The sequence below is a fragment of the Lampetra fluviatilis genome, chromosome 16 (assembly GCF_964198595.1).
Source record: "Lampetra fluviatilis chromosome 16, kcLamFluv1.1, whole genome shotgun sequence".
In the NCBI taxonomy this organism is placed as follows: Eukaryota; Metazoa; Chordata; class Hyperoartia; order Petromyzontiformes; family Petromyzontidae; genus Lampetra; species Lampetra fluviatilis.
The window spans coordinates 11,830,924-11,852,345 of record NC_136290.1 but is presented as its reverse complement, the minus strand read 5'-3'; the positions used below and the strand labels follow the sequence as shown (position 1 = coordinate 11,852,345).

The following is a 21,422-nucleotide window of genomic DNA, read 5'->3' as shown; positions in this document are numbered from 1 at the left end:
CCCCCCCCACCCCCTTCATACCGCAACGCGATTGGTTGACACTTTGACACTTTCTCTACCGTCCGTTTTTTTTCCCCTGTGGCTACCGGTTCTGGAAGCAGGGGATGCGATCGAACATCGCTTCTTGTGCATGGAAGGTATCTTCCGGAAGAGACCGGTTAGATGTGTCTTCCTTTACCGGTAGACGTCTTCCTTTACCGGTAGACGTCTTCCAGTTTCAAATACAATAATTATTTTATACCTACGTGACTTTACCGAAATAACCAAAGAGTATGGATTCATGCAGTCACGAAAGCTTCAAATCTAGATCTCGCTCTCTCTCTCTACCTGTTCCGGTAGATGTCTTCCGGTAGAGTATATTCCTGCCGGTAGATGTATTCTGGAAGAGCCCTATCTCTACCGGTAGATCTCTTCTGGAAGACTCTGTGTCTACCGGTAGATCTCTTCTGGAAGACTCTGCCTCTACCGGTAGATGTCTTAATGTTTTAATGGCCCCACGGTAGACCTCTGCCGCTTCTGGAAGATGCTCCGGAGTCAGGCGGCCGTGTCAAGTGGCGAGCGGTCGAGGCGATGGCGGCTCGCAACTTGGGACTGGAACTCGGTAGGAACTTCACTTTCTCCCCGATATAAATCGGTACAATCAGTCGTCCGTCTCGGCGCGCATTGACGCTTCACCAACAGCTGCTGCTGCAGGTTTTTGTTCGTTCTACCTGACAGACTTACAACTTTCACGGTGCTGTTGTTTTGGTGCTGGGCTCCTGGCGTTTTTGGCAATTTCGGCCTTTGCCGAACAACCGCGATTTAAGCAGTGGGCTACTGTGTGCGAACAGTAGCTCGTAATAATAATCATCATGCAACAGCCTTTGAGCCACTGCTCTGGATAAAGGCCTCCCCACATCGTGTCGGTCGTGGGGCTTGTTTGACCATACTTCACCACGATGGTCAACGCCGGTTAGTCAATAATATTTGGAGGGTGGGACCAGTTCTGATTGTCATGCGCCCACCGATATTAGCCGTGGCCCCGAATCAAACTTGGGCCGCCGGGTGTCGTAGCATAATGCGCTAACTGCTGCGCCACCGCTCCCACCACCGTGGTTACGATATCTGGCAGAAGGAAGGAAGCGATGGCGAGGTGGGCGCAGTGACCATGTGCGGCATTGTGGCGGATTTATATTGGCGCAAACTAACGCAAACAGACCTCTATCATGGATAATATTAGTCGCGAAAGTCTGCTACGTGGTCAACTGGGTCATAGGCGCTTTGTGGTAGGAGACTTTTGAACCAGGTGAGAGTCCGTTGAGATTAAACATCTCGCTTTCAAGAGAGACCTCGGTGATTCGTCAATCAGTTCTAACATGCATGGCATGTGCAGAGGAATTGTGCTTTCAAGAACTATATATATGGAGCAGTGGTAGAGTGGTTAGCGCATTTTGCAACGAGTCCAGCAACCTGGGTTTGATTCTCGACCACGGATAACATTTACACTGAGTGATAACCCCCCTTTCAACGACCTTCCGAGCATTTAATGTCTCATTTCACAACAAGCAATGTACCAAATGGGAAATTTGTATATAATTAATCAACCTTTGAGATATATAGGCTTGGTTCTTTCGGTAAAGTCACCTAAAAGGGAAATAAAAAATATATATAAAATAATAAAACAATTTCTTTAGATTATTTTATTGTTTCCCTTCTACGTGACTTTACTGAAAGAACCAAGAATATGAATCCCTGCAGTCACGAAAGCTTTAAATCAAAATTTAACCTTTGAGATGTATCGTACGCTAGTTTTTCCTTGGTGGGTAGATCACTCTCTCTGTTCTGTAGAAGGGCCATTGCTTGAAACGTCAGCCTGTTATATATTCATCGTGTTATAATGCATTGTTCATGATGAATGTGGTGAGCTACGGTGTGCTTGTTTACCTTTGAAACAGCGGTCCCTCTGATTAATAAACATGTATTCAAAGTGGCTTACAAAATAAATGAAGAAAACGTAGCATCGCTAAGGGGAAAGAGGTGGGAAATAAGAACAAGAGGTAAATGGCATCACTGTAATACCCCTGGTTTAGGGCTCCCCCCTTTTATTTCGCAAATACGGCGTCACTTTATTAACGTCGCTACCTGATTTGCGCCCACTAAACCTACACTTGCTGACAGCATCGTCCGTCCTTTCTCGTATCTGTCGCCTCTCAGCCTTCGCCTCCACCTACCCCGCACACAAACTACTTTACGTCGCGCATAAAGAAATGGACTGTTCTGCAGAAGACGATATAAAATTTACGTGCAGTATTTTGGTGATTGGGAAAAATTGCTTTGATTTACGTCGTTTCGATATCCGTCGCAGTTTTCAGGAATGCATCCCGGAGGTAAACCGGGTTTTTACTGTACAAGCACAGAGATCAACTCCAACCGGTCCGTGCACAGTTAACAGATGGCCACTGAGAAACATCGGCAGAGTCCACAAGTGAAAGTCCAGCAACATGATCGCAAAAAAACATGGCCACAATTCCAGAACACCCCCTTCACCACCACCAATCCTCAGCAAACCCACACCGCACGTAGCCAACACCCCCTTCACCACCACCAATCCCCAGCAAACCCACACCGCACGTAGCCATCCGTAATCATCAAACAACCACCAACCCACACTACACACGATCACCACCACCAATCCCCACCAAACTGCACTGCCACACTTAAGACAGTGACAAGGTCCCATGAGCGATAATTGTCATTGAATGTCCATTGCATTATTGCGCTTATTTTACTCCACATCTCAATAAACTTTTGCTGTTGAGCACGTTGAGATATTTTTGCATTTAAATGTTAGATAAATATAGTGTAACCTAAGCATGAATAGATTTCAGAAGTAGCTCTGTGATGTTTGCCTCCACTCGAGATCTGAATGGATTCTTCATGACATGACACCAACAGCTCAGTTGGAATACAATTCGTGGAAACACACATTCATAAAAAGAGCGTAAAGTATAATTTGCAAACAACACTGGTTAAATGAACGAAACTGATGTAACGGGAAGGATTTGTGTGTGTGTGCTCACTGCCTGCAGACCTGGACTGGGTGTCCCGCGTGCAGGTCAACCTGCCGGCCGTAAAGCTGCGTGCCGAGCAGCTACAAGCCCGACGTACCGTCAAGAAGCAGTGGCAGGTGAGGTGTGCAGCGGTGAGGTGTGCAGCGGGGGTTCAGGATGGCCATATCAGTGCCCCTGAGCCAGCGCCACTGAGAACTTGGGTTTAGCTAACCTTCGTCAAGACGTGCTCGCCCTAAGGTGCTTCAGTGGCTCGGTTCAGTGGAGTGCTGATCTGGCACAACTGAGAGCCTGAGTTTGAATCCAGGCAGCTGCCTGTGATTAAATTAGGTTCTCAAGTGTAAGTAAGTTGATGGTCTCAGCCTGGTCACCGATGACTGCATATAGAATTAGTTGCTGCGCTCAATTTGGCTAAATTCCAGGTTTAGAATCACTTTCATTCTCGAGTTAACCCCCTCCCCCCCCTTCACGGTGAATAACCCCTCGTCCTGTGAAGTTGGTTGGCGAAGCTGCTGACCCGAGCATTTGGTGACCTCCCAGGCAGCATGGCTGCTGAAGGCCGTCACCTGCATCGACCTGACGACCCTCTCTGGCGACGACACGGCGGCCAACGTGCACAGGCTGTGCTTCAAGGCCAAGTGGCCGATCCGCGAGGACCTCCTGAAGGCCGTTGGCATGCAGGATAAAGGTGGGTCTGTGGTGGGTTGTGTGTGTGGCTCTGGATTTAAAGACGAATGTTTTTTCTTAAACGTGTGCATGCTTTTTTGTACATGTTCACTACTAGGCAGTTAATGAGTCACTGCCCCCACGATTACATTTTTCTCATTTGTGGTTATGATTCGATCAAAAAGCGTTTGTTTTCTTAACTTATTATAACATCCGCATACCATTTGCATACATACTAAAATATTCCATTCACATATGCATTATTCTATGCATATCAATTTTAGTCAATGGACCAATGAATGCATCATTATGTCTAACATGTTTAATCACTTTTGAATGATAGATTATAACTAACTCTAAGGATGTCATCATCATCAATGATGTAAGTGATATCCATCAATGATGCAATCTGAGTCATATAATAAACGTTATGTATATAAATCATGATGGTGAGTTAAATGATGATGATGATTATCATCTAAGAATATAGTGGGGTGAATAAAATAAAATAAAGGGATTTTTTTCCATCTTTGGCAACCTTTTTAATTTACTGCAATCTGAGTGAGAACTATGGAATCATGATTCACAAATGTGTTGATCCATTTGTTGTATGAATTGGATTCTTTAATCAGCCCGACGTCGCAATAAGATCAATAAAATGAGTATCATTGTGTCATAATTTTAGTCGTGGTTTCCTACACAAAAACTGGTCCCTGTAATATTAATGTGGAGTTTGCACCAATTAGCTCTGCCAGTGGACATAACCACTGCCCACATTTTCACATTAACGTTGGGACATTGACCCCATTGAAGGAATGTGTCAGGGAATACTTGTCTTTAAAGGAGGGCGGCAGTATGGGTCACATGACCTCGGTGAGCTGTGTAAACCGTATTTTCCATGTGCCCAAGTTGTAAGTGTTTATCTTGCAAATACATTGGATTTGAGAATAGGTTTTCCCCTTTTTTCTGCCAACAAAACAGGTGTTAAGATGTTAAAACACCAAACTGAAACCTTTTACAAGGAATCATGTCTGCATTAACCACAATACTTGTGGTCAGAATGCAAACAAAAAACGTACTCCCCGCGTCTATGCTCCCCACCTTCACCAACCTGCACTGCCAGCGTGGCGGAGTTTGGTCAAGCAACCCTCATCACCCACACGGCTTGTGGATCCACAAAGAAGGCTGTACGTGTGCATGTGATGATGTCGTGCGTGCGTGAGGTTTGCATCTGCCCACTTTGTATTCCTGCAGGGATCACGGTGGGGGCCGTGTGTGTTTATCCGTCTCGCGTGTCCGACGCTGTCAAAGCTCTCAAGTCCGCCGGGTGCGACATCCCAGTGGCATCCGGTATTTAGATTACTCGCCACCCATCGCGCTCACCGCACGCTCACCATGCACTCGCCAGTGTGCCACAAACCACACCCACCACGCTCGCACCACGCACACGCACTCTCGCTGTGCTCACCACACTCACTACGCACCTGCTGTTCTGTCACAAACTCAGCCACGCTCACCACACTCGCCACGTTTCCCACACTCTCACAGCACGCTCGCCGGTGTCACAAACTCAGCCACGCACACCACACTCGCCACACTCTCACCACGCTGTCTCACTCTCGCCATACACGATCGCTTCACTTGTACTCGCCAGCTTCCCACTCCACTCACTGTACAGTCCCTAGCCCTGTCTGACCTGACCTTCATATGCGTGCCGCTCGGCCTTCCAGGAACAAATCTGCCGCGAGGATAATTGGCCTTTTGCCGGCGTTCACACTTTTATGCGATTCAAACGCGTTGTTGGTTTCGGCACATTTTCCCTTATTATTTGCTCCAACAGGTTTCGCATAACACGACACTCAACAAGCAGTGCGCACAAAGTGAACTGCCGCACTGTGATTAATTCCTCCCCCCCAGCGGTTATGTTCATACTCTTTGTTTTTTTCGGTAAAGTCATGTAGGTAAAAAAAAAAAATGCAAAACAACTAAATTAAATCACGACGTTTTAGGCGCAACACAAGCGTCCGTCATCACCTGTCGTGATTTAATTTAGTTGTTTTCATTTTATTTTTTTAGCAACGTGACTTTACCGAAAAAAACAAAGAGTATGAATCCTTGCCGTCACGAAAGCTTCAAATCTAGAATTAGATTATGTTCATGGTTAGTGAGAATGTACACGTTCTGTCGCAATCGAACACGCGTGCGTGTGCGAACTTATGTTGCTGCTGCACAAGTGTTCATTTCGGTTTTTACCGGTGGAAACGGCTCGCAAACGATATGTATTCATCATTGCGAACATCTTATCTTAGCAGCACTAATTGGATAATGGAGAGGAACATTTCCAACATGGTAACACTCTCTTACTCATTTTAACACGCCCAGTAATTGGTTTTGAGCCCTAATTATTTTTCCCATTATAATTGGTTAATACTGATGTTTGTTCTAATGTGCGGTTGTCCGCCAAAGGTAATTGAAAGTCCTATTAAGTCCTTTAATCTCTTGCAGTGGCTACGGGGTTTCCTGCCGGGCAGACTCCGCTCAAGACCCGGCTCGAAGAAATCCGATTGGCAGTCGCCGACGGAGCTAAGGAGATTGACATCGTCATCAGTCGGGCGCTCGCCCTGACTGGCCAATGGAAAGGTAGTTGCCGCGTCAGGCTGGCCAATCAGAAAATGGGATGTGGCGTTTTGACTGGATGGCCAATGTGGGCAAAATGTGAAATTCCGAAAGTAGGCATGTAATTACGCACCACCCACGCTCCAATAATCTGATGAATTGTTATAAACAAAAATACTCGGAGTAGCAAGGTTAGTTAGAAGGAATTTAAAGATGGAAAGAACAATAATATAAATAATTGGGGAATGCACACTGCTATGGCATGGACATGTCAGAATAATGCCACCAAACAGCAATGGCAACGCTGGTGAAATTTAACGAAGACGGGGTACGACCAAGAAAAGGATGGACTGGTGGAGTGGAGGAGGCGGCACAAGAACGCAGAGATTTGACATGGAACCATCAGCAACAGATTGGCTATGATGGTGATTACTAACAGTGGAGAACTGCTGCCTGCTGCTAGAATTTCGGAACCCAGCAGCCACTCTAAAGGGGCTGGTCGGTCGAAGAAGAGCACAGCGTTGTTAAGACGCAAAAGATCATGCGTGCGTGCGTTCACGTGTGTTTGTGTGCGAGCAGCGCTGTATGAGGAGATCCGAGCGTGCCGCAAGGCGTGCGGAGAGGCGCACATGAAGACCATCCTCGCCGTCGGAGACCTGGGCAGTCTCACAAACGTCTACAAGGCCAGCCTCGTCGCCATGATGGCCGGTATGCACGTGGTCAAGTACAAGCCTATTCTTAGGTTTTTTCGGTAAAGTCACGTAGGTAAAAAAATGTAATTAATAAAAGTAAAATTAAAATAAAATTAAAATCACGACGTTTCGGAGGCAACACAAGCTTCCTTCTTCAGGTGGAACCGTCACAGCACGAAGACGGAAGCTTGTGTTGCCTCCGAAACGTCGTGATTTTTATTTTATTTTAATTTTACTTTTATTAATACAAAAAATGTACCTACGTGACTTTACCGAAAAAACCTAAGAATATGAATCCTTGCAGTCACGAAAGCTTCAAATCTAGAATTAAGTACAAGCCTCTCTCCTACATCCTCTGCTGGATGAGAGCCCCTCGACCATGCCGTGCGGGCCGTGGGGGTTGTTTGACCACACGTCACGCACGCTGCTGGTCATTGCAGCTTCGCGAAGGCGAGGAGTGTCGGCGTCAGAGCATGGTGCAGTCCAACAATGGGTTTTTCTGCACTGCCGTCTGCCGACAACGTAGCCCCGCAGCAGCCAACAACACCCAGTTTCATATACAAACACCTATCCACGCTCAACCCTGCTGAGCTTCTGAATTCTGACAAAAGGCAATGGTAGGGTAAGGCATTTGGAGACAGCATGCGGGAACGAAGCAATGAACCCCCCCATCCCCCTCATTTTGCCACAGGTTCCGATTTCATCAAGACGTCCACGGGGAAGGAGGGGGTTAACGCGACGTTCCCCGTGGCGCTGGTGATGGTGCGAGCCATCCGCGACTACCACCACCGCACTGGGAACAAGGCACGCGACACACCTCGCTCCCACAGAGCACACGCGCATGTAGTCCTCGCCATGTGGCTTGGTAAAGAGAGCCGGAGGGGCGGGAGGGGGCTGCTCCAGGAGCGGTTCAAATATATTCCTCGCCACGGATTTTATTTTCATCTACAAGGTTATTGTCCGTAGATTTGCTCTTGACACTGGTAGGAACCTCTGGTTACACCAGCCCACAGGGGATTATTGTGTCCGTCCGTCGTGCAGGGAGGGGTTGGGTGGGGAGGGAGGGGCTGGGTGGGGCTGGGTGGGGCTGGGTGGGGAGTGGAGGCTCGGGAGGGGCTGGGTGGGGAGGGGCTGGGTGGGGAGGGTGGGGCTGGGTGGGGGGTGGGAGGGGTGGGGCTGGGTGGGGGGAGGGGCTGGTCACCCCGTGGTGCCCTTATAAAACTCAACGTTTAACCTACTCACGCCGGCTTGTGCCCGCCCTCACAGTCGGGCATATTTACGGAATACATCATGCCGCCGTTGACCCTTAGCATTTGACCGAGCAACCCAACGTTCCTACCAGCTCCCTCCGCAGGAGGAATGTGTTTGGTCTAAGCCAGGGGGGTCGGCGGCCTGAGGCTCCGGAGCCGCACGCGGCTCTTCATGGACTGCTTCGTGACGTTATTCATCAAGGACCAACGTCTTGTATTCACGTGCATTGTGGCACTTGATATATAGAATTTTGTTTGCAAAATGCGACAAAGAGTGGCTCTCATGGTCTAGCCTGTTATTACCATGAGACAATCCTAAAAACCTGCGACGCCCGTCTGATTGTACATTAATAGTTCCCAGCTGTCGCGTACAATTTTTATCAAAAGCATTTAATGTAGCTGCCCCAAAACATTTGTAACCACCTAGTTTCGTCTCTTAGCATCTCCATTCTACTATCTCTGGCCTCATTTAAACTGACTATTCAAATCACAAAAGTTTTAAGTGTGAATGTAATTTTACAGCATGATTGCTCTTGTTACATCCGTAATTGTGGCTTTGATCTTGTCTGCCGGTCGAGTCGCCCTTGAAAAAGAGCTTCTTTGCTCGGTGGGCTCTACTCCGTGGGAAATAGACTTGGAATTCTGAATTCGCCACGGATGTTATCTGTGGATGGGAATTGAACTCGACTCTCTGGGTTAATAATGCAGTGCACTGCGCCATCGACTAAAAACGATGTCCTTTATATACCCTGGAAAGCTTCAGTGCGGCTGAAAATTATTTTTCACGAGGGTCCTTCATTGGGAATATGTATAGATGAGAAGATTTCTTGTTGGAGGCAGTCCAGCAAGGTGGTTTTAGATGCTGTGTGTGATGCGTTCCAGTGTTTTCCCCGTGTAATTGTGGGTATTCTGATATCAAATTGAAAAGAAACAAAACCACTGAGAGTGGCCATCGTGCGAATAATGGGGCCTGTTGCAGGGACTTGATCTGTGGCGCCATCGTTCAAACGTTCCCTTTCAGGTCGGCTTTAAGCCGGCGGGTGGCATCCGGAGCGCAAAAGATGCCCTCGCCTGGCTGGTGCTGATCAAGGAGGAGCTGGGCAACGAATGGCTGAGTCCTGAGCTGTTCCGCCTGGGTGCCAGCTCGCTGCTGACCGACATCGAGAGACAGGTGGGCTTGGCGATAGCGTCACAGAGTCCACATTCTTCGTCACTGCTTTTGGTCATGTGTGTATGAAATCTGTCATCAACATCGAACAAAGGCGGTCACTGCATCGCGCACTTTCAAATGGCTTCTGTGACCGTCTGGAACGCTTTTTCTTCCGATATTAGGAAGCCACTGGAGCTATGCACTTTTAAATCTAGATTGAAACATTTCTTTAGAACTGCTTTTTGTGTTTAGTTTGTTGTCCTTCCCCCACACCTCCGATTAGCACGGTTGGCTACGTGCAGTGTGAAAGAAGTTCAACACATATGCATCATCTGAAGCATCCTTGTCATTGTCAAGTGAGACAAAAAAAACCCAAGCTTTACATAATAGGTGACATTTCGAGCAATGCCCCTTTCTCACTTAGCACCCAGAGAGGCCAGAGTGATTGAGTGAATAACAGTTGGATACAGCCATCGTGTCTCATTCACACATTCCTGCGAAGGAGGGAGCTGGTAGGAACGTTGGGTTGCTCGGTCAATAGCCAGGGTCAACGGCGGCGTGGTGTATTCCGCAAATATGCCTGACTGTGAGGGCGGGCACAAGCCGGCGTGAGTAGGTTAAATGTTGAGTTTTATAAGGGCACCTAGGGGTGACCAGCCCCTCCCCACCCAGCCCCACCCCTCCCACCCCACCCAGCCCCTCCCCACCCTCCCCTCCCCACCCGGCCCCTCCCCACCCGGCCCCTCCCCACCCATTTTTGGATGCACGACGGACGGACACAATAATCCCCTGTGGGCTGGTGTAACCAGGAGGTTCCTACCAGTATAATGTACTCCCATCCATACACCATCTGCTGCAGCAACTGCAGCTCAGACAACAAACGCTGCTGGGAAAGACTTGTCTCGAAGCTGCCTACGCTGACAACCAAAAAGTACAATTTTTGTACTGGAGTAATGGACTTCCTGGATATTAATTGTATATTCGAAGTTGACTTCGTGTCCATTCATTATGTATTTGTCAAACCTGAGGTCAATTATAATTACAGCAACATATTGTAAACTGAAGACCATAATTACGTAGGAATTCAAATTATTTGATGAATTATGAATGACAAATATCCTGTTGTGATCGATCTCAGGTCTGATATGTTAAATAGAATTGGCCTTTTCATTTTGCAAGCAGGGAATGCGTGCGAAGACCCTGACAGTGTGAAGCAATCATCACGATGGCACAAAGCCACCACAGTGCCATTACCTTGCGGTTAATTCACTACCTTATTATCTCATTGTTGCACGAAGCATAATTAATGAGATTATAGACACAGCTCGCACAGCCAATCAACCAGCCACTGCAAATAATCTGATTATACAAAGGCTACGTAGGCTCCCTGGTTCAGGGTATGGTGTATTGTCTGGGGCTAAGCAAAGTACGTGTGTACGTTGAACTTCTTTCGCACCGTACGTAGCCAACCGTGCTAATCGAGGGTGCGGGGGAAGGACGACAAACTAAATGCAACAAAAAAGTTAATGAGTATTCTACACGTTCCCTAACCCATGTACACCAGTACCTCGTGGTGCGGTGTGATGGGCGCGTGGTCACTGAAGAGCCAGTGTGAGATGCGATGGGTCAGTGTCAGATTGTTCTTTTTTTCTTTTTTTACAAAGTGCTGGCGGTGGTTGTCACTTTGAAGTAACCTTGTGCCAAATGTGACGAGAGCAACATGGCCAGCCCCGCTGTCCGTGGGGTCGGCCGTGGCTGTAATGGCTTCCATTGGTGTTAGTTTAATCGGCGTATGAAAAATAAGAGTAGGTTTTACTCTTTCTGGCAATAAAACAGGTGTTAAGATGTTCAAATACCAAATAGAAAACCTTTTCTTCGGCGTGTTAGTCCCAGTATAGCCGACGACAACATGTGGAATTTTAGTTAAGTCTCAGTTTGTGGCTTTAATAGATTAATTCATTAAATAAAACGCTCACTAAATTAACACTGGCTCCCAGAGATAGCCATGGCATCATCTCAACATGAAGCACCAAAAGCATCCAAAGATAAGATTATTCTGTCTCCATGCCACCACCGTGTATTTATTCTCATCCGTACAGTCGACATTTCCTGGGTGAAAGGGTTATAGGCAGCTGTGCCCTGAAGCTGATTAGTGAGGACGAGAGAGAGCTCACCCTTGGCACATGGAAGGCCGTCTGAGATTAAGACTGTGATGCCGAAGGGTTCATGCCGGAGCGTGCGAGACCGGCGGCCGTGACCGGTGTTGCACGCTCGTTGCGCAGCGAACCCGAAAAAAGACTGCCGATTTTCAAAACTCGCTAATGCGGCAGCGTTAAGGTGAAGAGGTCATCTCGGCGGAGCGCTGCTGGTGCCGTCACGCCTCGTCGTCGCATGTTTGCTTGTGCTAGATCCTGTAGTTATGAGGTTGATACCTGGCCATCAAGGTCCGTTCCTGCGGTGTCTTCATCACCACCATATGGCTGAAGGTCTTCTCCTTGGTTGCTGAGCCCTCTGGGTGCCACTCCATTGCCTGCCTCGGTGACCTGTCCCCTCGTTCGTTTCTACACGTGTGCCCCACCAAACTCAACCGCCTTTAATCTTTGTAGCTGTGATCTGCTACAAACTTCAAAGTTGCTTACTGCGCAATGAATGTGTGTGGATGTTGAACTTCATTTGCACCGTATGTAGCCAACCGTGCTCATCGGAGGTGCGAGGGAAATAAGATCCTCCATAAACACAAGTTTATTTCTAGATGCTCTCTAACCTACGCAGTAACATGGACATTACTACTGCCTCAAACACCTCTCTTCATACTACAGATGACATCCTTAATTTTACATCGTGGTCTATTTAGTATGTCCAAATCTACACTACTGCTGGATGAAGGCCCCTCCCCAAGCCATCTCCATCTCTCACAACCTCGCGATGCAACAATCCATGCAGGTCTTGCACACGAGCCCTGATTAGCACGGTGAGCTATGTACGGTGCAAAAGAAGTTCATACATACGAGCTAAATTTCGATTTAAAGCTTTCGTGACTGCAGGGATTCATCTTCTTGGTTCTTTCGGTAAAGTCACGTAGAAGGGAAGTAATAAAACAATAATAATAAAAAACATAATAAAATAATTATCACGACGTTTCGGCCACAACGCAAGCAGCCGCCAGGTCTGTCGGGGAGATAGCGTCTCCATTCAGACGCTGTCTCCCTGACAGACCTGGTCTTCACCTGAGGACGGCTGCTTGCGTTGTGGCCGAAACGTTGTGAGAATTATTTTATTATGTTTTATTATTATTTTATTATTTCCCTTCTACGTGAGTTTACCGAAAGAACCAAGAAGACATACGAGCTAATTTCATTGCTCTATCTCTGCTGTAGACGTCCTCTCAGGCACGTTCCTTACCTTGGCTGCTACTGCATCATGAGCCCCGACCATCGGCCATCATTCCCTGACACACGTCCTTTCCAATCCCACTATCCTTTCCTCTACGTCAATATGATTTCTCTTAACGCGCACGTGACTACCTAAATACACAATGTCATCTACTCTCTCCACAGCCTCATTTCATTTGATAAGTGTGCATGGGACCAATCAATTCCTAACCACTGCCGTCAACTTCATTTTAGAGTCAATCACATCGAGAGCCCAATGTCTGGCCTCTGCAATTACAAATGCCAAAAGAATCTGAGGAAAGCGCGAAAAGTTTCACTTTCACACATTCGCCCCACAATAGCACGACTTCCCCAGCGGTGCTTGACAGCGCACGGGTGGAAGGTGGTGATCAGGCTCTTCTCCTGCCACGGCTATAGACAGCTTCATTGACACACATGGGTTTTATTTTCCAGAACTGTTTGCAGTCAGATACACGGCTCTGTGGAGTTCTACAACGCTGCCCACTCTCAACAAGCAGCATCTGTAATGTCGTGTCGCGTCGTGGGACGTTACTCGGGCCATGCTTTAAACGATGCTTTGCACTTCAGTCGCGCTCCCGAGCCGCAAGTTTTAAACGAATGGAGTGATCATTGTGTTTGAGTTATATTTTTCGAGTGCTCTTCACGAAGGGTGCGGAGCGGTGGCGCAGTGGATAGAACACTGCGCTATGAACCTGGCGGCGACCTAAGTTCCATTCCCGGCAGTGGCTGATGTCAGTGGGGAGAGATGTCCGAAACATTTCGATATTTTACTAGGTTATTTAATTTTAGTGTGTCCTCCTGATTTTCAGGCTTACTTGCCGTGCAGCACCACGTCTGTTGACCACTCATTGATATGCTAATTTTTTCTCTAACCCCCCTCCCTCTCTCTGCCTCCGCCCCCCCCTCTGTCTATTTAAGGCCACCCCACAGAGACGATCACCCCTCTCTGTTACCTGTGTTGCTCCCGCTATGTATCTTGGTGATATCTGTCTGCTAATATGTCTGTCTATAGTTTTCTGGTTAGATTTTATGTCGCTATTTCATTTTACCTGATGATGATTGCTTGTGTTGCAGTCAAAACGTCGTATTCTATTATTTAATTTAATTTATTATTTTATCTTTAGACGTGACTTAACCGAAAGAACCAAATAATAATTCCTGCAGTCACGAAAGTTCTAAAATTAAGATAGAATCATCAGAATCAGAATATGTATTTATACTGGAGGAATCCGATGAGCTATAAAGCTCTTGTTCACAGATGTCCAGTCCCACATCCCCAGCAGGGGCATCAGCAAGCAATTGCAGTGTTGCACCTCAACCTCTTTTGTTAACTAAGCTCCCCCCCACTTCCCCACAGCCGCACAATGAGATGGCGTCACGTGGCGCATAACATGCAATGTCATCTTACTGCGGGGAAAGTAGCAATACTCTCCCTTATTACATTGTTTCTTATCAAGCGATTCCAAGAACAAATCCATGTTGGAAAGCGTTGCAGAATCCAAGCATATGCATACTTTTTCTTGTTATATTTATACATACCTGCTTTTTTACTCATATTTAACATTTATTTGTGTTTCTGCGATATATTCGACTTCTCATACGAGTCGGTTCTTTTTGTTTCCGATTTCTGTTCGCTTCATTGCTGTGCATTGTTTCCTTCGGCTTTGCTATTGTTTTTTTTTTGTCAAAAACGGCTCACTCTTGCAAAGGAGGCCGTCCTGGTGGTCTCTAGAGTCTCTGGACCCGGTTCTTTCCGTGTGAGCTTGACACGGCCCCGTTCTGTGTCTTTGCAGATCTACCACCACGTCACCGGCCACTACGCCGCCGCCCACGAACTGCCCATGGCTTGACCCATGGCCCCTTGACTTTGGACTCCAACCCCATCCTCGCCTGCCAACTTCACCAGCATTCCAATCGCACTCATCATTCTCCCCAGTCCTACCACCCTCGCCAATTATTAATTTCTGCCCTGATTTAACCTTTTATTTTGACATTTAAGTTTCAGCATGTGACGCTGGGTTTTTTCCATTTTAAATGCAGGTGAAAACAAAAAGATTACCAATGTGGGCAACAAACGTAAATTTGTTAATTGTCACTGCTGGTTATTTTGTTTGCGGTCTTGCTGCTGTACAGCTCTGCAATGCATTTTGGGGTTGTTACCGCGTGCCATTCGGCATGATGTCTGACGTTTCGCTCTTAAGTACTCGGACCTTTAGGAAGTAAACATCAATAAAAAAAACAATTCATTCCCAGAAGAAGCTCCCCATATATTTGGAGCTAAATATCCGATATGATGCCGAACAATGCGTGGTACAACCCTGGAGAGAACGCATCGGAGAGCTGTTTAATTGATCTTTGTTACCTCTTGATGTCTGCGGGTTTTATAGGTGTACATTCCACAGCATAAACGAGTGTGCATTTTTCGGATGGGCGGTTGTGTCAACCGAGACAAAGCAGATGTGGGAGGGATGCCCCTAATCTGAGCCACCATTAAGCTATGTTAGTGTTCAACCAGGCATGTTTTCATGTTTCATTTATGAGGATTAGCCCTGTGAGCCATGCGGCTGTTAAGTCGGGTGCAACCGCAACAAACAAAGTATGAACACGTAACATCCCAAAGCGACGACGCGCAATAGAAACATCCTGGAATCAACCAGCAAATATTCAAACAAAAAACGTATTAAAGCGCTGTGCAAAAATCCCAATGTGGTGCAAGCCAACCATACAAAACAACACATAACCTGTGTCCGTGCCTGCATAAAAGCAGTGTCCGAATTTGCAGTGTTGTGGTTGCAGTCTCTTGAGGGCCAGGCTGTGCAAAACTTTTGCATAATTGGTGTGCCAGACTACTGAGCAGCACAAACCTGCGACACGCGCGGTAACTTCAGGAGTTTTTTAATTCACTCGGAGAGAGCCGAGCCAAGAGAGGCCATTGTCACTGTCACGGGAGGAAGTTATCTGCAATTCTAGTCCCAGCCTCGACAGACTGCGGCTCTCTGCGTGTGTGAGAGGAAGCAAGGAAAATAAGTAAACAAATACAGGACATTGCTATGGGGCGTGTAATTACGTATTGCTTCAACGATATTGATAATTGAATTCCACGTGGGAAAGAAGGGATGTTATTCTTTTTATTTGTATGCGTTGTAATGGTCGACTGCGATGTGACTCCTGCAGGGTTGACCCTGGATATTGGGATGCGTGACCACCGGGCTTGAAACAGGTGATGTGAGCTGCTGTGGGCTGATGTGGGGCTATCCTGTCAGCAGAGGGCAATGCGGCAAAATACATTGGATATGTGCTCCCAAATGGGAAATTTAACACATTCCTGCGGAGGGAGCTGGTAGGAACGTTGGGTTGCTCGGTCAATGGCCAGGGTCAACGGCGGCGTGGTGTATTCCGCAAAAATGCCCGACTGCGAGGGCGGGCACAAGCCGGCGTGAGTAGGTTAAACGTTGAGTTTTATAAGGGCACCACGGGGTGACCAGCCCCTCCCCACCCAGCCCCTCCCTGCACGACGGACGGACGGACACAATAATCCCCTGTGGGCTGGTGTAACCAGGAGGTTCCTACCAGTGAAAGTGTATTCGGGAAAAATGGAAGGAACCGGAAAGAGAGGAAGACCTAACGGAGAATGGCTTAACGACGATGACGTCAGAGATTGGTGCCAGAAAGACGACGCACAACTTGACCATATTGGTACAGGACAGGAAAGTGGAAACATAAAATATGCAGTCGACACCTCTGGGCAATCTGCCCATGGGGATAGTCATGATGATATGCTCCAACGTCTATGAGCTCTTTGCCAACCCACACTGACCAGCGTGGTGAAGTATCACATTACCCTCGTGGAATAGCCTTCAGCATTTTATTGACAAGGGCTGTATAAAGATGTACGTACAGAAAGTATAAGCGGCATACCAAGGGTGCACCACAAGGCAGCAGGAGGGTTGTGGCTGAGGATTCGTGCCTCTTCACACTCAGGACCCCCCCCCCCTTCCTGTTGACGATTTGTTTCAATCAGTGGTGCAGCGCCAGACGAGTTCACAATCGCCATAATAGCGGCTGCAAGAGAACACTTTGATCCCGAAGTTGTGGCTTTTTTCATGCCATGAGTGCGTGAATTCATCATCCGCTGTGCGCGATTGGCACTCTTAGCATTGCACGATAATCAGCTCTCGTCAATGACGACGAAAACCCGCCCCATCACAACAGATTAATACCCCACGCTGGAAAACCAGAAGTGTCAGACAAGACACGAACAATGTGGAAAATGCACACGGGCTTTCGCACCTACGAGTAGCACGGGTTGGCTACGAACGGTGCGAAAGAAGTTCAAATTCGCCGATTTTTTTTTTGCATACGCACGAATGGTCGCGGGCGTTTTGCACGTTGTTGCGTCTTATTGCACGGTTGCTTGCAGCCCTTCGTCAATCCACTGCTATGCGGAACGCCTCCCCGCGCGTTGCCGATGATTGAAGGTGGTTCGACCACATACTTCGCCACTCCGGGCAATGTGAGTTTGGTGAGGGAAAGGAGGCCAGGATCGAGGATCGCCTCGGTCATTAGTTCGCCACCGACCTTAGCCGTGGCCGGGATTCGTGCTCGGCTAACCGCGTTTGCAGCACAGCGCGTGAGCCGCCGAGCCCAACAAAACTGCACGTGTCGCCTAAGACGCCCATTAGCATATTTCAAGTGGTACATCAAAAGCGTGCAATATTCGAGTCACATCGCTATCTCATTAAACAATCGTGTTTTAATTGATCAGAAGCTTGGCACGGCATACTTTTGAATGTTGCATGAGGGTATAAGGTAATCTTCTGTTTAATTTGTTCCCTTTTATCTCAAATCAAAGGCTCGCGTGAATTTATAAAACTATGAATAAAATTATGATCTGTAAGGGAACAATGTTTTATGCGGTTTCTGCTCGTTTCGATGAGGATGTTCACTCCGTGCAGCAGCATCAGCAGCAGCCATCTATCCATTGCTCAATGAAAGCCTTAATCCAGCTTAACCTGCTACACAAGGCGATTTCATCGCTCCATCTTTCAGCAGCCCATTGACCAATTGGAGTCGATGTAACCTGCAAAGATGGAACTGTCCTGTGCCTAAGGTCAACGGCTCGCACCTCAACAAGGTGGTGTCTGGGGTAGTGCAGCAAGTAGGTTCCCGACCTGTTATCTGTGCGGAGTTTTGAGTCGTGCCCTCCCATATACATGTGTAGTGACTAACTCGGAGACGATAAGACTTGGATGCACTTTTATTTCACGAGCACCATCGGTAAAATACATACCCTACGTGGGTAAATAATAAAGTAATATAAATAATTATTATTTCTATTGTTTTTTACTTAAATGACTTTACCGAAAAAAAACCTACGAGTATGAATCCTTGCAGTCACGAAAGCTTCAAATCTAGAATTAATACCCTACGTGGGTACACACTATTACTGTTGCTAGCCTATACACAACTCTAACCGTCTAACACTGACGGCGCTGAACCGAGACCGCCAACTATCTGGCAATGCAATATCGAGTGCAGACGACAGCGATGATGGCGACGATCTTGACCAGCACGACGGGGATCCCACTCCAACGACAGCCCCGAGGTCCCCCCACAGGGGCCCTCTTGTACTGTCAGCGTGGCCTCACTCCGCTCCGGCCACGCCCCCTTTCTAGAACCTACGAGCGGGTTCCTGGTGGGCCCCTCCTGTGACCTTTCCCCGAGGTCCCCCCTCGTGTCTATCGTGGCCTGCTGACGTCAGAAGTGCCGTATGCCGCAGATCCCCTTTTTTGCCAGCAGCCAGCACTATGCCACTACACACGTGTAGAGGGTTCTACGGAGGCATACACTTGAACTTGGAGGCAACACGTTTATTCTCACACCCCAACAGGGTAACTACATGAACGTGCACTGGTTAACTAGACCACAACGGGGTAACTATAACCGGGTCAGTCAGTAACACTGCCTGAACCACGATGCTGAGCGTAAAGACCGAGGATGGAAGAGACGTAGCACCGATGGGTTCCATTCCTAAAAACAGCCTCGATTGCTCTCGGGACCTGTCCTTTACGCTGCCGAGCGCGGCCTCGCCCCGCCCTCGGTCATGCCCCCTTCTAGAACTCACCAGAAGGTTCTCGTCCGAGCATGACGTGTCCCTCGAGGCCCCTTTGACCCCCCTCGCACCGGTCACGTGCCCTCTCGGGGTCACCCAGACTGCCATGTCCTCAGATGCCCTCTCTTTTGACCGTTCTCCGAGCCATGCCCTCTAGGGCCTGCTTCCATGCCATAGCTGCTCCGGTGCCAGAGAGAAGCTCAAGACTTACAATTCCACTCTTACGACAGTAGCTGGCGCTAACCACTACAGTGACTTCATTTACGTCACTACACATGCATGGGGTTTCTTACGACCAAATTACCCGGAATGGGCCCGATTTTAGAAGCCAAAGAACCGGGTTGTAGGTTGTCCAGAGCTCGTGTAAATATTGGCGTCATTGTTGCCAAGTCTCCCGTGTCACCGTCAAATGTCACGGACTTCGTGACTGATAAGCGGACGCATGGAACTTTGCCCCCTCGTTATCCTGTGACCGTAAAGTTGAGGTTGAACTCCCGATATATATACAACATCCCTTTGCCCTCAACCATAGCACATCCCAACATCCCCAATCACACACACACACGCTGGAGACATACGCATATACCTGCTACCTTGAACCTGTACTGCTACGTGTTGCGCAACTGCTGTTGGCAAGCACTGATTAAGGCCGGCACAGCACGCAAAGGTTGCACTGATGATAGCTGCATCACGCCCGGCCGCCTTTGTCTCCCCAACATGCTCACGCACAACACCATGGTCATTTGAGGCCGAGTCAACCTTCAGATTGCCATTGCAGTGTTGGGGGGGAGACGTGTAAACATTGCAGAGAAAACGAGTTGGCTTGAGTGGGACCCATCATAGGGAAAATGGACGATGATGAACAGGAAGTTTATTTTACTCTTTGGTTCTTTCGGTAAAGTTTATTTTATTTTGCGAGGTGAGAACTCATGGGACCGAGGTTGATCTGATTTGCAACAGTGACGTGGGTCACCACAATCACAAACAAATCAAGCTCATCAATGAAGCAATTGCTGTGTAATTGAGCACAAAAAACAACCGTGTCGCGTAAAGAATGGAAAACACGGCACGCACGTAAATCAACGTTAAAATATCGCCTTCCTTCCAGCGGTTTTTTAAAATCCTTTATATTAAGTTCACTTGCTTGCTTGCGCGCTTACGACCGTGCAAATCTTTCGGTAGTTTTTTAACCCACTTCCCGTGATCCAATCGAGCTGACATTTTGCACACAGACTCGTTGTGCGTGACAATGTATTTTCGTGAAAAAAATTCCAAAATGTTACACTTTTTAGGGAAAATTTTTTATATTTAATTACCAATTGCTTAATGGTGGCAGGCAATCATCTGACCCATAGGTGGCAGCCATCTCAAGCCACCACGCATATAAAGGATTTATAGTGAAAAACTTTGTTTTTACGGGTTAATTTTTTCCAAGACTGATCATCGTACAATGTAGTTCCAGAAAGCATTGCACAGACAGATCTAGAGTGACTTGCACTAAAATGGAAACTTGCCAAAGGACACACACACAGTACCGTACACGTCAAATACGCGAAGTTGCGACGCAGCCACCGAAGCGACAGCCTAACGCCACGAGGTCCATTGGCGTCCACGACAAAGATCACCGCGGAGGGCAACCTCCAACGGACGGTCAGGACAAGTGCTGTTAGCGAGCGCCTATTTAAGCACGGGGTTGGTGGCAAGCACCACGCCCGGCCTCCTTTGTCTCGCGCGTGGCGATGTTGACATATCGCACCGTGCACTTAAGTATTTGAGGCTGAGTCGACCTAGGGGAGGCCCAGAACTGGTTTAACTAATCGTTCCTGCCGGGTTCGTAGCGCAGCGCGCTATCCACCGTGCCACCCATCGCTCTCCACTTTCACACAAAGACAAAGCTCCCCGTGTAGCCGTAGACTATAGTGGCGAGTGCTGTTAGCGAGCACTTATGAAGGCCGGAAAACGGCGCACGAGGGGGTGGGTGGCCAGCACCACGCCCGGCCGCCTTTGTCTCCCCAGTGGCGATGTTTACACACCGCACCAGGTACACTTTTCAGGCTGAGTCGACCTAGGGGAGGTCCAGGACCCGCTCGTATAATCGTCACTGGCGTTGGTGGCTGTGAATCGAACTCGGGTGGTCGGGTTCGTAGCGCAGTGCGCAAGCCACTGTGCCAATCCCCACTTTCACAAATAAAATAAAACAGACACAGGCGGATTGCTGTGAGTTTACGATTGCCTAACCTTGGCTTGCGTGCCACAAACAGGCAACTCCGATCCAGTACACTCCGGTTGGCTTCTCTATCGCCTCCCAATCCTGCCCTGCAACTTCTTTTTGTGTTCCACCGCGAGATTTCGCAATGACTCCACCCCTCTCCCAGGCCCTTTCATATTTCACAGCCACCCACCCCTCCCATCCACCCACCCCTCCTATCTCGCTAAACCCACGACCACACTCTCATTCTTTCAGGTGGAGCTGAGC

At 48.0% G+C, this 21,422-nt stretch overlaps 1 protein-coding gene across 1 annotated transcript; it reads left to right on the top strand.

Annotated features, from left to right (window-relative positions):
- The first annotated feature begins 455 nt into the window (after positions 1-455).
- On the top strand, positions 456-17,754 carry DERA (deoxyribose-phosphate aldolase). Its single transcript, XM_078863723.1, has 9 exons — positions 456-601; positions 3,069-3,166; positions 3,588-3,735; positions 4,968-5,063; positions 6,219-6,353; positions 6,909-7,037; positions 7,713-7,825; positions 9,293-9,442; positions 14,628-17,754. The coding sequence occupies exons 1-9, from the start codon at positions 571-573 to the stop codon at positions 14,682-14,684; spliced, it is 957 nt and encodes a 318-aa protein (XP_078719849.1). The 5' UTR covers positions 456-570; the 3' UTR covers positions 14,685-17,754.
- Positions 17,755-21,422: the final 3,668 nt, after the last annotated feature.